Source organism: Dasypus novemcinctus, chromosome 5 (genome assembly GCF_030445035.2).
Source record: "Dasypus novemcinctus isolate mDasNov1 chromosome 5, mDasNov1.1.hap2, whole genome shotgun sequence".
NCBI lineage: Eukaryota > Metazoa > Chordata > Mammalia > Cingulata > Dasypodidae > Dasypus > Dasypus novemcinctus.
In genome coordinates, this window is record NC_080677.1 from 65,115,661 (window position 1) to 65,132,506 (window position 16,846).

The following is a 16,846-nucleotide window of genomic DNA, read 5'->3' on the forward strand; positions in this document are numbered from 1 at the left end:
ATAAACTCAACTGTTCTATTTATATTTGTGGGTATCTTTGACCATGACCATTTCTAGAGTCTCAGACATTATTTGGAATATAAACAATTCTTTATCCATTGGAATAAGATTTGCTTCCTCTCCAAGCAGCTTTGATGTGAGATACCCATTGAATTTAATATTAGACTTTCTTGACAAAAACAAACCTTTCTATCCATTGTTTGCTCTTATTTTATAAAGTTAGAGTTTGTCTATATATGTGTGTGTGTTTCCAAAATTCAAATTAGAAATCCAAAATGTAGCTGCCTTAAATAGGGTATGGTGTATTCAGTGTTACAAGATCTGTAACCTAACACTGACTGTTCTCTCTTTCAGTTCATTCAGTGTGTCATGAGTGTTTAAATCGAGAAGAAGCCCATATGAACATGATTGACATTCCACCTTGGGGTTCCCCTCTGCTTTTCCTAGTTGCCTTCAGTAATGTGTGTAAACGTACATTGCCACTTTCCCTTAACAGCTAGTTCTAAAGATTTATTACTTTAGAATCTAAAGTTTAGATACAACTGAAGTTTTGTTTGCAGTTTTGATAATAAATGCTTTGAAATTTTCATAATGTAAGATTGGGTCTATTATACCATTTAGAACTTGTGCGAGTCATTGTCAATCATGCCTAGTTTTCTGGCTAAACCACTTTTATGTAAATTTAAGTATGTAAAATGTTTAAGGCACATTATATATTTTTCATTGTAAGATACTAAAAACTTTAATCAGACCTCAACTGTTGTCTTTCCTCTCCTAGAGGAGCTATTGTAAGTGGTTTTGAAAGTTTTAAATCTGGAGTATTCTTATGTAAATGATTAAGACCCACTTGGCTGCAAAAAGAACATAGTGTAATCTAAATCAGTGTTCACCTTAGTGGAAACTTAGCCCAGGCTTTAGGGCTGACAGATATTTTGATGGCCATATAAATGGACAGGGACAGAGGACTTGAGTGATTACTTTCTGCCTCTTTAAACCCGATTGAATAATTTGAGTGGCAAATACTGTCACCAAGTTCATATTTGTCATTGTCTATGTAGACCTTTGTTAACTATACTTAAAATCTCTACATTATGTGCTTAACTGTGTAAAAAAAAATTGATAGACTAAAGGAATATATGAAAATATTAGCTATTATTTTAACTAATAAGATTCTGTGTGACTTTAATTCTTTTAAACATTTCAGCATTTTCCAAGTTTTCTGTAATGTGTATGCTTTCCTTTTAAAATCAGAAGATACTGATTTTTAAAATACCAATTCTGTATACATTAAAAATATATACACAGCTAAAAGACTGGAAAATGTTGATATAGTTACTGCTGAGAGGAGTCAGGATCATTAGTTCATTTTCTTTCTTCCTACTACTTTTCCAAATTTTCCCTAATAGGCATGTATTGCTACTTTTATAATGGAAGAAAAAAAGAATTAAACCACAGCTTTGAAGATCTGGATTCTAATTCTGGCCATGCCTCTTACTAAATATTTGGTCCTGGCCATTTTAGATAATCTCAGAGTTTCAGTTTCCCCATCTTTGAAAAGGAGATAATACTTAACTCATGCGATAGTTCTGAATATTAAAAAGTGTGTTGGTATAATGAGCACCAACAATTTTTCTATTAAGTTTAAAACTGCTCTGGTTTACTCTGTTTTCCAAGAAAGCTTAAGGAATTAAAAGGAATTTCATCTATTTTCTCTTGCCCAAGTGAACATCTGTCTTTTTTGGGGTGCACTGTCAGAGTTACCAATCAAATGACAAATTAGTTGTCAGCTAGTGAAAATAAAATATTTTCAAAGTGTCTTTAGCCTTATTTTAGTAATATACTTTCAAAATTGCTAAAATGTTTTTATCCATTTAATAAATATTTATTCAACCAGAACTTATAATTATGTGTTTATGTCAAGTAGTTGCATCCTGTCTACATATCAAAACATGTGGCAGCCTGCTGTATATTATGTGATAAGTCTAGGTTTCATCCCACATACATTGCCTGGTCTGCAAGGCTATAAGGCCTTGCTCGGGCCTTGGCTGTCCAGAAAAGGGCCATAAGGCAGTCAGAGGACTAGAAATTAGGTGACTCAACCTTCAGAGCTCCAGCACCTGCTGTTTGTTTCAAACTTACCAAGGTCCTCTGAGCAAGTTATAGTTTAAGGAAATGGTACTTTCCTGACTGAGTATAACATGAGATAACTCAGATTTATGGGCCATATTTGAACCATCCTACTGCTTTGCTAATTCTCAAGGTGTGGTACATTAACCATGGCTCTGCATTTGCTTTTCAGTAAGTACTAAGTACTCGACAGCTCTGTCTCTGGAAACATTGAATTAATTCCATTTTAATTATTGATACATCACAGCAGGTCTCCTTATCTCCTCCACTTTTGCCTTTGCCGTTTCTTTCTGAATGCATAGAGCCTAGTCTTCAGTGTGTCCCTGCAGTTAGAAAGTTTCCTTACCCTTGACAAATTTGACATATCCATCACCTTTCTTTAATCACAGCCAAAGTCTTCATTACAAGTCAGTCTCATGTTGCCTTATTTCTATTTTATGTTGGGCTCTGTGTTTCATTCATTGTATACCTCCAGTGCAGCTTCATCCATTTCTTTAAAGCCGTTCCTTAGTTCTTAAAGCATCTCGTTGGATCATGATAAAACTGAGAGCTCACACTTGAATACGTCAATTATTTGGAGAATTGATTAGGTTCTTCAAGCTGCCCTGACTCAGAACCTTATTTTGGAAATGAGTGCTTTAGTTTGTGCTTCAAGAAATTCATGATTTATAAAATACTTGTAATGCAATTCACACATGCCCATGGGAATGTGGCTGCAGGAGGTCTGGAGCTTCTTGGGTGTAGTTATAGATTTGCACCACAGCAGTTAAGCTTAAATAATCAAACCTCTGGATCCTATTGAGGTATGGCCTCCACATCAGCATGATACTCCAAGTGATCTCACCAGTCTGTGAGATGGCATGTAAATTAAAACTTTGAGTGTGTTTGTTACTGTTTTGGTGTTTATCATAATGAATTATTATATGCCTAAAATATTAAGCACAAGAAATGGAGGCATATGTAGTTTCCATAATTTTTGTTTAACTCATAAATGTACAAAACCCTTAGTCAATGACTTCTATTTTCCTCACATAAAAACAGTACCTTGGCTACTATGTTTACTTTTTCTTCTGCAGACAGTGAACAGAAGGCAAAAAAATTGCAAGCACTGGGGTAATGACTGGTGGGCAAAATGGCTGCTGGAGAGGAGATAAAAAGCCCAGGGTGGAACCATTTTTCAGGCAATGAATTCATGAACCTAAACTGAACCCCATCCAAGGCCTAATGGTTTAGCTAAGTGTAACGCAAGTGAACTTACTAAATATGCACCTTAGGCTATAGAGCAGGATATAGGCTATTGATCCCTGTTGGGTGAGGGGAAAGGATTTAAGAGGTAAAACAGCCGGAGAAGTAGAGGAAAGCCTCTGCCACCCGGCTGAGGAAATTGTCCGCCCTGAGCTTTACTGGAGAATTGTATTTTTAACCATGGTCATGGTCTCTTCTGGGACAGTGTGGTCCAGAAAAGGAAAAACAACCCCTCTAAGAGTACGCTACACAGCTTCTAAGAGAAACAGTGGCTGGGAGAAAAAAAGATGAAAGGGAATCGTGCATCAAAATAACATAAATCTTTTATTGAAAGTCACTTTATTGATGTTACAGTGAGAGTAACATAGAAAACCATGGTATCTTATTAGCTTTAGAAGTGAATACTAATAAAATTGTGCCAGAAATTTGAACCTCAAATTACAGTGATCTTTAAAAACAGCAAGATTTTTGTTTACCTACAATGCTTCACAATTTTATAACTTGAACAGCCATAAAACAAATCACGCTTGCTCAGGAAAGCAGTTGCCATGTATATTTCAGTTATTGCCAGATCCAGGCAATTTTTTAAATAGCATAAGAACCTGAAGTGCGGGGTAGCAGAGAGAATATGATGTGAGGTGATGCAAATCTATATACACATGATTGCCTGGCCTCGAGGTGGAGCAGCGATGCAAGGAACACTTTCCTACGCAGTAGCATCCACTACCTGTAGATGGGCTACATCCTGCAGCGATTAATAGAGGCAGTAAATGACTAGCGCAGGCCTACACTGACTGACATATAAACTGCTATGTTTAGGTAGAACAACCAGTTTCTGAAAGAAGTCCTTTTGGGGACAGTGCTAGTTTTGAGGGGGAAAGTCTCTTCCAGCAAGTTAAAAAGAGTGTATACTTAGTTATCATGAATACACCTTTTGCTAGTACTTTTTGCAGTTAGTATTAAGAAAAAAAAGTTTTTCCATACAAAACAAAGGTATTGGGTCATTTTTATCCATTAAAAAGACCATTATGGAATCACAGTTGGATTTTGTGCTGGATTGAAAAAGAAAAGTGGGGTTTCTTAATCAGGCAGTGATACACATGTGTAATCTAGGAAGAAATCTTATACTGTTACTGAATAAAAGTATAATTTACATCAGCACATTTCTGTATTGTGTTATCTGGTATAACTTAGCACCACTGTATTTAAAGATTTGGGGCTATTTGCATTATTTCAGAGCTTTAGTCATCAAAACACTAATCCACAGCCTGAAAGTTCATAAAATAAGAGGCTAAGGCCTAAGGTAAATGTAGATTTATATTATATATATTTAACTTGAGAGAAAAATATCCTTTTGTTCATAAACTTTGAAAACTTTGAGGGTTTTTATGTGCAATATATTAAAAGATTGCTTTGTCTCATTGTATGCCTTTTATAAAACAAAAAAACACATGTACACACACACATACATTTTGCCTCAGTTTTTATTTTAATTTCAGGGATACCTAGGATCATGAAATGATGCCCCTAACCAAAACCCTGCCAGCCAAGAAGCACCTCCCTGTATGATGCAGGGTCCCTGAACAATGCAGAAAGGACACAGCAGGCAGGAGGGCCGCCATTGCCATGGACTAGACCAGGAAGTGTTTACAGAGACCCCACACTCGATAAAACTGCAAAGCACACACGTCTGACTTAGGCACCTAGACCCTCTTCCACTATATCCCCAGTGGCCAACTTGTGCCCTTCCTGCACACCTGACTTCTGGGCCCTTCATGAGGATCTCCACTCTGCTCCTATGCCAGGACTAAATGCCCCATCACTTTACAACACTTGTTGCTTCTTACTCCCCAACCTAAAACACAGTCTCAGGACCAATGATCAGTGACTTCCAAAGTTATAAACCATGCAGAAGAGTAAAAGTGCCTCCCACTCCTATTCTGCCCCGCTTAGGTCCTCCCTTCCAGGTGCTAATTTAGCTAGAGAAGGGATTGATTTCCACTGGTAGTAGAAGGTTCTGACTAGGAGGAAAAGAGCCGCACAGCTACTGAAGGGCCACCTACTTTGGAAGTAGGAAGGGTCTAGAAGCATTCCTCAAACCCACATTGTGGAAGCTTATTGTATTCATCAGACTGGATATAAAGGATGCAAACAGGAACTAGATGTTTTGTTTTGTTTTGTTTTATGGTTTATTTTGTTTTTCTGTTTATAAACTGAACCAGAGAATGCCTCACTCCACTAACTCTGGCAAAGTATTGAATGAAATGTGAACAAAAATATCATCCTGTGTTTCCTAAGGTCCACTGCATCATTGTTTCCTCTGCATGTACAGGTGTAGTAGAAAAGCTCCACTTAGAATTGAAAGCACCTGCCCCCCATAGTATATGCTTTGAGCAGGCACCCACAGTTTCCAGCAAGGGTATTTTAACAGTAAGGGTGCTCACATATAGCTGGAGATGGGCTGTTGCTTCTCAGCCAGTTTTCACACATGGTACAAGAATGAGCTGGGCACCCAAAGTATGATAAAAACAGAGAAGCTGTTTACTAAAGGCCTTAGCTATCCCATGCAGGAAGAAACCTTGCTCCTTCCAAAATCATAGTAGTTTTATTCGTTCACTATCATAGAGGGTAGGAAAAGTTTGAGCCCCAAATTAAGCCTTGTCTCATAGAAATGTTTGCCTCCATCTCTCAAGCTAATAGAGTGAGAATGTGACATTCATTCTGACTCCCTATCTTTGAGACCAAAACAAATAAAAACAAAAAACCCCAAAAGTATTTGGGTGGCAATTTTAGAAGAAAACACAGAAATGAAAGAAAAAATAATAATTCAGAGCATAAAAAGTAGACATTATACTGAAAATGGTGGGCAGAGCCTTTCATAGAAAATTCTTACCAGCTTCTAATATGCTGCCCATGTGGGGTGTCCGCGGCCAGAGGTGGTGCCTCATCGGGCTGAGCCTGCAGCTGTCTTGCCTGCCTTCATCCTGTCAGTCCCGAGCTGGTTCTCCCTTTCCGAATACTCTGCAAGCTATTCAATATCCTTCTAATAAATTTCCTTAAGTTTAAGTAAAATAAAGGGAAATAAAATACTTTTTTTTTTAGTTAAGGATTTATTGTTATGTTGATTAACATAAGGAAACAGTTAAAGCACTAAACAGAGGTTAAAGTTTAAACCAGGTTAAGGTTAAAAGAGAACCATGAAGAAATGAAGAATGGATGAAACAAACAATTGTTAAACACTGAAAGAGGTGGACTGAAACACCATATTCCCTCTGGTCCAAAAGTAAAGAACAAAATCCAAAAAAGATAGAAGGTAAAGTAGGCCCAAGAGATTTGGGACAATGGACTGGATTAAATTATGCAACTCCGCAAGGGAATCAACAGAAAGGAATGAGAAATGTAAGCCTGTTGTGGAGTTCAAACATAGATAGTCCTTCTCTGGAAATGCACAGAATATCTAATTTTATCTTTTCAGCAACTTCTTTTAGACATCCTTTCAATCTTATGTACAGAAATTCTATGTTGGGTTGACTTTATGTGCAAACACAATTTGCAAAGCCTGTCATATCACTTAATGAAGCACCAGTTTTAAGCTAAAAAATATAATGGCACTTGAATTCTACATTTGCTTTACATATTTTTTTCTATGGAACAGCTCTAAGGAAGGTTGCTCCTAAATGAAACACTGAATATCATTAAAAAATTCAGCAACTACAGCAATTTGAAAGCACTTATCATGCTATACTGTTTCACAAGTATGGATTTATTCCCTGCCACAGATTGCTATACCATCTGGGGATCATTTTCTAGCTTGGAGATCCCAGAGCAGGATTCTACTTCCTGTCTAAACAAAGTGTGGCTAAGGCAGAGACCAGTGAGTCAGGCCAATCCATTTTAAGGGCTCCCTGTTTTCCCACCCCTCCTTTGTTGATGCCCTTAGTGGACAGACTGGAAACATTTCTTTATGTCAGCTTTTACTGCATTATAGTGATTGTGGAGAAGTGGATTTTCTCAGGCAGCAGGACAGTCAATCTGAAATATGATCTATGTAAAAAAATTTAGAAAGGGGAAAAAGGCATACAATGTAACAGAACAACTCTCCTCTGCTTAGTGTCACAATATAGTGGGTTGAGGGATATAAATGTTTCTTAGCTGCATGATACAAATTACTACTTAGCCTCAAAGTTTCTCTCCAAATTAGATATTTAAAAAAATAATGCTGTATATTTATTTATATTTATGGCTTACATTTAGTGTCATGGATCCATTCTCTCTGCTGCAATGGATACAAACTCAGAGATACACATGTATCATGGGTACACATATAGTTACTTCCTGATACTCTTCACTGAAACTACAAACTTGTCAAAGATTTCTGCAAATGGGTCTAAGAATGTTCAAACATGGAAGATAGAGTGGATACCCAGAATAGAACATTAAAGTTACTATACTTTTAAAATCATAGTGTCTCTACAAATGAAAAAACAATAAAAACATTTTCTATTCAGTTTTTGACCAAAGACCAAGAAGGATGTCTACAAACTCCATGCCTCTAGCCAATCATGTCTCCCAAAAGACATTAGTTAATGATTTTTATTTGAAGTAATAGTTTTCATGTAAAAATAATTAAGAAGGTGAAGTGTAGGGTGGGGGGAGAGAGGTCTGTTGACTTCTTAGCTAGCCATTTATGGAGTCTTTCAACCTAGGACTTGTGTCCTAGGAAGCATAACTAGGAAGCATATTTACAAGAGATACCTTAAATTCAAATCTATAAACTCTTTTCTAGTCAAAATAAACCTTATAACTTTAGCCATTTATATACTCAATACCAGAAAACATTCAGTGCACATTAAAGTGATCTTGGTCAAAACCCATTTTATTTGCTTCATCTTTAAATCTGTCTGCCCTTTTGTCCTTGGCTTGAGCCATGTGGCTACTTTGCCCAATGCTCACACAAACCTCTGTCTAATGGATCTATTTTTCTGTGGTATCAGCAATCGCGTCCCTACCGTGAAAAATGTTGTTTACACTGTATATTTTTAGATAGTTAAATTTCTTTTCAAGATGTTTTCAAAGACTTTCAGAAGAGAGGTCCTTTACAGAAGAAATAAACACACAGAGTATAAAACACTGCCTCTAACTTGGCCCTTCAATTTGGGCATCTAAGGTGCTTACACGTGGAGATGAAATGGATTTTGCCCATGGACACTAGTAGAAGAAATCAATTTAAGGGGTCTGTCTGAAATCTTGACTGCAGATTACATTCGTCTCAAGAAAAAAGACAGAATGAGAAAATTCAGAAGTTTCCTTCACATGCAGAGCATTTGATTGTTCCCACCGATTTCCAAGCTCATTAGGGTAGTTTTCTTTTAGAATGACAGAGTGGCATTATAACATTATAACTGTTACCAAATTTTTTGGTTTTAAAGGAGGAGTTGGGGCACATTTGTGGCTTTAGGTTTTTTTTAACCCTTTATGACTTGTTGAGCCTTTCCTGCCCAGCTAATAAGAACTTTTCATCAATTTGCTTCAGAGTCCATGCAGAATGATCTGTTAGGACTCCTTAAATCCGACTGATGATAAATGCCCTTAATAAACAATGTAAAAGTTGTTTTTTCTTAAAAGACTCATTCATTTCACAGATAAGGGTGGCTAAAAAGTTTTGCTAAGAAACAAAACTTCAGGCCACAAATGGTTATTAGAGTAATGGCAAGTTAGAAGCTGCCTTTCATTAGCAGCCAGTGGTCTCGTGTGTCTTCAGTGCACTTATTTCTCTCAGCAGGACATTGTGCTATGGGCTTAGAAGCCTCCAGGGTGAAAGCAGCAGATCTGTTCTGGTACTGAACTATAACAGCTGCTGAGGCAGGCACTCTATGCCACCAGAAGAAAAGTGCACAGGCTGGATGGTTCTCAGGGGCCAACCGAGCAGCAGCCAAGCGCCTGCAGGCAGGACAGCACTGACCAGTAGGCGCCTGCTCCAGGGACACTGTGGCGGCCAGGAGTTTTGCTGGGCATTTTATTCTCTTGTTCAATTAATTTATCAATACAACCAACTCCAGACTGTCCACAATTTAAAAGCATATCACATGTTTTGGACAAATACCAATTATGGAGAGAGAAATTTACAGTACTGATCACTATATTTACAACATCACCTACTTATAATCTTTAAAGACCATTTGATGGATGACAATGATATGATTGTAACTGTTTTTAGGCATTTGGCAAAATACACTTGTGTGTAACAGCTGTTTTAATTTTAAAAATGTTTACATATGTACAATTGTCCTTGTATATATACTGATATAAATATGAAAAGTTAAAAAAAAAGAAAAAAGAAAAAAATACATGTTTAAAGTTAGTATATGGATATTGGCCTCTCAAAGCTTAAAAGTCCTGCAGAAAAATCCTATATGCCTTAGCCCTGCATGCTAGTTTCTATTATGGGATGTTGTCTCCTTAAATGTGGAAAACAATAAACAGAAGCTTCATGCATATAGCATTATGGTCTACAATGAGAATGTGCTTCAGAATGTTAAGTTCTGAATCCACTATTGTTCCTTAGGAAACTTGCTACATTTGGGTCATGTGAGTTAATTTTAGTGATATTTCTACATATATCTGTCATGCAGATTATCCATTAACATACCAGTCCCTTTGTTGTTCCACATTATAGATTAGCATCTCAGTAGTTCTTTTCAGGGTTCAGTTAAATGCTAAACCAATGACAAAAAGAAAATGGTATATGGGTACGAGAATTGGCTTCCTCTTCTCCATTGCATTTCAGAGGGTCTCCATGTGGTCTGAAGAGCAGATAGATTTGCAGTGATTCCATGAGGCTGGGTTTCTATAAAAGTTGAAGTAAACAGTTTCGATGTGTCACATGTAAACAATTGCTCTTAAATGGATGTCTCCCATAGCTGCACAACAGAGAATAGAAAAATGTACATTGTCAAAGTGGGAAACACACGTATTATGAGATATGAAGATAAAAATATTTAGTTGATTACTTCCATACATAGGTGATTGTGGATGCACATTTGCTAAGTCTACTAGATAGATAAAAGAAACACTCTTTTTAGTTCTCTTTTCTCTAAACGTGTGTCCTCAACCCTTTTTTTAAAAGATTTATTTCCTCCCCTTCCCCCCACCCCAGCTGTCTGTTCTCTGTGTCTATTTTGCTGCATGTTCTTCTTTGCCTGCTTCTCTTGTTGTCAGCAGCACAGGAATCTGTGTTTCTTTTTGTTGCGTCATCTTGTTGTGTCAGCTCTCCGTGTGTGCAGCACCATTCCTGGGCAGGCTGCACTTTCTTTTGCGCTGGGCGGCTCTCCTTATGGGGAGCACTCCTTGCGCGTGGGGCTCCCCTACACAGGGGACACCCCTGCATGGCACAGCACTCCTTATGCGCATCAGCACTGAGCATGGGCCAGCTCCACGCCAGTTAAGGAGGCCTAGGGTTTGAACTGCAGACCTCCCATGTGGTAGGCAGAGGCCCTATCCATTGGGCCAAGTCCACTTCCTTGTTCTCAACCGTTTCAATGCTGCCTCTTGATGGTAAAAAAAATTCTACATTTTCATTTAATACCATTCTAAATTTTGAATAAATTAAATATTGTGTCTAAAATGAAATTAAAGAATGTAAAGTATCATTTTTTAATGACAGAAAGGGAAATTGATAGTTTATTGGGAGGAAACTTTTTATCCCCCAGGATTCTGTTACAACCTGCTACAGCAATCTAATCTAAGCTACACAGTATAATGATATGGAGAAGTTTAAAAAATTCCACCATCCTGACCGACTAAATAAAAATCACTCTGGGAAGCACTCAGGCATCAGTTTATCTTAATAGCTCCCTAGATAATTCCCATGTGCAGTCAAGGTTCAGAAACACGGACCTCAGAGGAGTATAATTTCACCAATACCACCAGTACACTTAAAAATCACTGTCCTAGCCTGTGACCAAGGTTATATACTCTTCAATCCAATTTCTAATCCAACTGACTATTCAGATCCAATTTCTACAACACTGTAATGAACTCCAAACAACTTCGGCACAAACATGATTGCAACTTATTCACTAAAGAAAGGCAATTTAAGAGGGAAAAACAACAAGCCAAACTGACAAAATAGGTTTCCAGGCAACATGACTTGGTATAATTATTATAAATATGATCATAGAAAGCTTAAGACCAGTGTGAATTAGGTTATCCAATTTCCATCTAAATCCATTTTTACTGGACATCTGGGGCACATTCTTGTGTACCTAATGGAGTTTCTGAGCAATAAAAAGAAAAAGCCAAGTGACTAAGTGAGTATCTCTATATTGGTCCCCCCTACATTCTTATATCTTTATGGAAATCTTGCTTTAAATATCCATGTTCACTATCCCTAAGGATTGTGCTATATCTACCTTAGGTCTGTTTATTTGTCTTTTCCTTAAAAAGACACCCTGCCCCTCTGCTTTTGGAAACCAAAGGGATCTCTCAACTGCAGGAGGAACACTCTGCACAGACGGCCCCTGCTGGAGGAGAGGAGTGAAAAAAAGGGTTAACATGAGTTTGCAGGGTGTCTTTAGCAAAGGAGAAGATCTGGATTGACAGCCAGATGATGTTATGGAGTGATAATTAGTTTAGATTTTGGCTTCACAGAGCCTAAACTTCCTCACATATGGTTATGAAGATTAAATAGGTTTGAAATATATAGAGTTTCTATTTGGGACAATGGAAAAGTTTTGGTAATGGGTGGTGGTGATGGCAGCACAACATTTTGCAAATAATTTACAGCAATGAATCATATATTTGAATGTGGTTAAAAGAAGAACTGTTAGGTTGTAATATATGGTACAAGAATAAAAATTTTATTTTTAAAAAATCCATGGAACTATATAACACAAACAGTGGAAAACAAAGATTAAATAATAAGTGGCAGTTTGCAGAAAGAAGAGACAAACGAATGACTTGGGGAAAACCTAAAAGTCCCTACTATCCATGTGAAGAAAAAGGAGCAAAGAATTTCCAGCCCTTGCTTTTAGGAATAAGCCTGACTTTGGCCATATCTGTGTGGCTCCAACAGAGAAGGAGCAGAAGATCTGCTTGCTGGATTCAAGATAACCCAGAGACCAGGCTGGCTATTCGGCAGGATTCTGCCACACAAGCTCACTTGGCTGTCCTACAGAGGGAGAACCAATCAGACTTCACACAACTATCCCAGTGTGTGATAGTCACCCCACTCCAACCATTTCTTCTGGGGAGTTGTCACGTTCATAGGTTCTCACATGTGAGCGCCTCCAACAACATGCCCCTTGGCATGGCAATTGCCAAGAGAATGTCTCTGACATGATGGAAGAAAACAGCAATGTAGGCAATTTAATGGGAAAAAATAGTGAGGGTGTTGTACATAGACCATTCCCCAGAAGGGGACGAACGAATCTGCCTGAAACTTCATTATCACACACTCATAATGAACAACAGGATGCCTATTAACAAGGCTTTTTTTTTTTTAAAGCCAGAAAGCTGAGTTCTGAGAGCTGAGTCATCTTCTTTTCAATCTTTTACCGTTTCTCATATTACCATAGAAAGGCAATTTTATATGATTAACAAAAATACCACAGATTGTTTTTAAAGTCTTTTTGGTTATAGTATTCTAATTGTCCCCTTTTTCTTAAAGAGAAGTTGTAGGCTTACCTATTTCCTTACTGACTGAGGGTGGACTGAGTTAAAATGTGAATGATCCATGTTTACCTTGAGCCCCATAATTTAGGTTCAGGAAAAAAGAAGTTCTAAAAAATCAAGGAACTCAGGAGCCACCAGCAGATAAATTTGCCTAGGTTTTTAAAGCTTTAATTTTTGTTGTTGTTGTTGCAACATTATTTCTAAGAAGATCACCATTCGTGTAACTGACCACAACAGAGCCAAGATCTCTAAACATGTAATTATTCTTTGTCACTTAAGCCTCTGAGGAGTAGTCTGCCCTCTGAACTTCACTAAATCACACACTTCACACAATGGATGTGTTCCGAGACGGGTTCATGAGACAGAAAGGACTCATGATTAAAATGTGAAAGAAGACTTAATATTTAAAGGAAACTTCTGATGAATCATTTTCTTAATGAATCAACTCCTCTATATGTTTTTAAAATTTGGCTCTTTAAAATATAAATGGCTGCTAAATTGAGCCACACTTTTTTGCCATATTTTTTTTTTAAAGATTTATTTTATTTATTTCTCTCCCCTTCCCCCCTACTCCCACCAGTTGTCTGCTCTCTCTGTCCATTCGCTGTGTGTTCTTCTGTGTCCGCCTGCATTCTTGTCAGTGGCACTGGGAAACTGTCTCTTTTTTGTTGCGTCACCTTGCTGCATCAGCTCTCCACGTATGCAGGACCACCCCTGAGCAGGTTGCACTTTTTTCACGCAGGGCAGCTCTACTTGAGGGGCACACTCCTTGTGTGGGGGGCTCCCCTACACGGGGGACACCCCTATGTGGCTTGGCACTCCTTGCATGCATCAGTACTGCGCAAGGGCCAGCTCACCACAAGGGTCAGGAGGCCCTGGGTTTGAAACCTACACCTCCCATGTGGTAGGTGGATGCTCTATCAGGTGAGCCAAATCTGCTTCCCCCTTTTCTTTTAATATTGCAGATTTTCAAGTCCCCTTTCCTTGCATCCAAATTCAACCATCCCCAAGATATTGATCTGATTATCTGTGACAGGCTTCTATTCTTAAAATCCTATTGGGTGTTATTAGCCAGCAGAAGGCATGAATAAGCAACCTGCACATGGAACAGAGGCTAATTTACTTAATCTCTGGCATTTCCAGGTATACTAAAAAACTGATAAAGCAAAATACATTCTCACTTTTGTCTATTCCAGGTGGTCATGTATTAACTACAATGAATTATAAAAATGTAAGTAAATAATGTGAATGATTTATATGTATAAAATATGTTCAGAATAAGGTTGATTAAACTAATTTGCAAATAGAAATCTGAACCACAAAAGAATCTTCTGATTTTCAAATTTAAAACATTTTTTTTTTATGAACAAAGAAGGAAAGATGCACTCTTTTTAAAAATATGCACTCATAGATAAATGATAGACCGAGTATGGTCACATATGGAAGAAGTTGCCACATACCCTTGCACTTTGTCGGTTTACTTTCTTCTCCTCATCAGGAAGTGGAGGCATTGGGTAAGGGTATTTTCTGCTGGAGGCAATAGACCCAGTTGAAGAAGAAGGAGATTTGGCAGGAGATAAAGTCCTGAGATGTTGAAAACATATAAAATAAATATGACATGATTGCCTAATATCAGTTTCAAATATCTGAAAAGTGCATTCAGAACAAACCCTCTGAATTCTACTTTCATAGGTCCTACTGTAAAGGTTCAACTACTGGGAAGTTACTGTCATCCAGCACAATACTGCATGCTGTCATTTTATCTTCCTAATTTCATAACTGCTTAAATGGATTGCTTCAATGTTAGTGTATAGAATCATACTTTTCAACTAGAAAGCCAAGAACAAAGTTTCCTATAGAACAGATAAAAAACTAAACTAGAGAAGGGATAAAATTATCCTAAGAGCTCATAATTGTAAACAATTAAGTATACAATATATTTATCTTCTGACTTACTTTTACCACTTAATATAAAAATATTTTTAAAAAGCACAGTATCCCAATTATATCTTAAGATCTTAAAATATAATACAATTGGTATATTTATTAGTTGCTAAGACACATACTAGTTTACATAAAATTCATGCATTCAGAGGCCAGTGTGTTAGTTGTGAAGGAACAAAGGCAAATACAGGGGATTTAATAATAAATTAGTAAACATGCAAGCAATAAGGAGTGCAGATATCCAGCCAAACAAAGAATCTGATGAGAACATAAAGAAATGATCTGATTAGTCCCTACAACTGGCATTTCTGTGCAGGGGAAGATTCTAAGTTGTAGCAGTAGATCTTGATAACTCATGGAATATACAGTTGTCATGTCAATAAGGGGGCTACACCTATTGACTGGAATCTTATTCAAACTAAAACAAAACAAAGCTATCACAAAAACCCTCCCTATTCTGAGAACATGTGTCATCATCATCATCACAGAGATATTCCGCATGAAAGGTCTGGGTAAGAAATTGTAAGCTGATGATGGATCACGCTGTACTTGTCTGATTCTGTACATGCAGTGTGATACTGGCGACTAAGCTGGGCAGGCTGAACACTGCTGTTAACTTGTTTTTAAGTGGAAAAAACCTGCTGGGAGTGAGTAATGCCAACCTATATCATATCAAAGGGAAACAGATGTGATAATTCTACAGTAGCTATCCTGTTCACAGATGTGACCACCACAAGTACATGAACTCCTCATTCCTGGTGCAAGGTAGGAACGGCCCCATTACCGAACACTGCCATGTTGTAACACTAGTACTTATTTCAGAAGATGCACCTCGTCTGCTGTGAGAGACCAACTCAGCCTGTGAGAGCTGGTGGGGGGGACAGCATTAGTTAGGGGAAGATCTATAGCTTGTACTCTATCCAAAAGCATAAAGATGTCTATTTTTCCTGCGCTTTTTAAAATTTGATTCCCATCCATGTAATAACCTTTCCTCTGCTTCTGTAGTGGATTGCAACCCAGTTTCTATTTTATTGTCAATGAATTCAAGCTAAGGTTTGAAAATCATTTTTCCTACAACCTTGAGATCCAAATGAACACTCTTGATGGATTTTAAGAATCAAGAGTGGTTCAGTTCACTTTTAATCTGTAACTCCATTTCCTCTCTTTTTGAAAAATGACCGGGAGCACTCCTTCGTGTGAACTGCTAGAGCACCGCAGCTGTTTGACTTTCATACTATAATGTTCCCCACAGTTGAGTAAATGGGTGTAGCTAATAATATCAGTATCTCAAATCCTCTAAAGTGCTATTAAAGTATTGTGCTGCTGCATATTTTTCAAATTCAGAAGTTAAATTTTCTTTTTTAATTTTAGGAAAACATTTCAAATAGGACTATGACCTTTGGGGAGAAAATTCAGTCTATGGAAAAATGAGGACAAACTTTTGCATTTAGACATTTAAATGTATCTTACTAAAATAAGAGAAATTAATCTGGGTTAAGATTTTTTGACTAATCAGTATTGATTAAATAGTCAAGTTCAGGAAAGGTGGTTGAGTACACAATCAAATAAGTTAGTCTTGTTTATGTTAGGGGACCATGCAAAACTAGTCTTCTTTCAAATTTGCTGTAGCAGCATGTGATAAGCATGAGCTGCTGGCGTAAAGCCTCAGTCATGCGAGCTTCGCATTTGGCCACTCTGTTGCAAATGCCCAGCCTAGGACACATATAAGGTTTTTCCAATGAGAAGTGCTGAGAGTCAGTCTTCCTCTCAAATGCCTTCCCATTGTCAAAGCCAATAAAGAGTTAAAACAAAATCAGGGGGTATTCTCCAGAATCCCTAAGAAATTGTATGTATACTA

The 16,846-nt window shown here is 37.6% G+C and overlaps 2 protein-coding genes across 22 annotated transcripts in view; one reads left to right on the forward strand and one right to left on the reverse strand.

The window, feature by feature from the left end:
- The window catches only part of SRI (sorcin), a 30,628-nt gene extending 25,835 nt beyond the window's left edge, over positions 1–4,793 (forward strand). For both annotated transcript variants that reach the window (XM_004478083.5, XM_004478082.5), the window contains exon 8: positions 355–4,793. In XM_004478083.5, coding sequence (XP_004478140.2) covers positions 355–381 — 27 coding nt within the window. In that variant the 3' untranslated portion in view covers positions 382–4,793. The remainder of the gene's footprint in view (positions 1–354) is intronic.
- Positions 3,678–16,846, reverse strand: part of ADAM22 (ADAM metallopeptidase domain 22) — a 255,747-nt gene continuing 242,578 nt past the window's right edge. For 18 of the 20 annotated variants that reach the window (XR_011648822.1, XR_011648821.1, XR_011648820.1 and 15 more), the window contains 2 exons: positions 14,505–14,628; positions 3,678–10,292 (listed from right to left, as the gene is read on the reverse strand). Coding sequence is in view for 13 of the 20 variants with exons in the window: in XM_058297026.1 (XP_058153009.1) it covers positions 10,272–10,292; positions 14,505–14,628 (145 nt within the window). In the remaining 7 variants the exon portion in view is untranslated. The remainder of the gene's footprint in view (positions 10,293–14,504; positions 14,629–16,846) is intronic. The other 2 variants (XR_011648825.1, XR_011648826.1) reach the window with 2 other exon arrangements.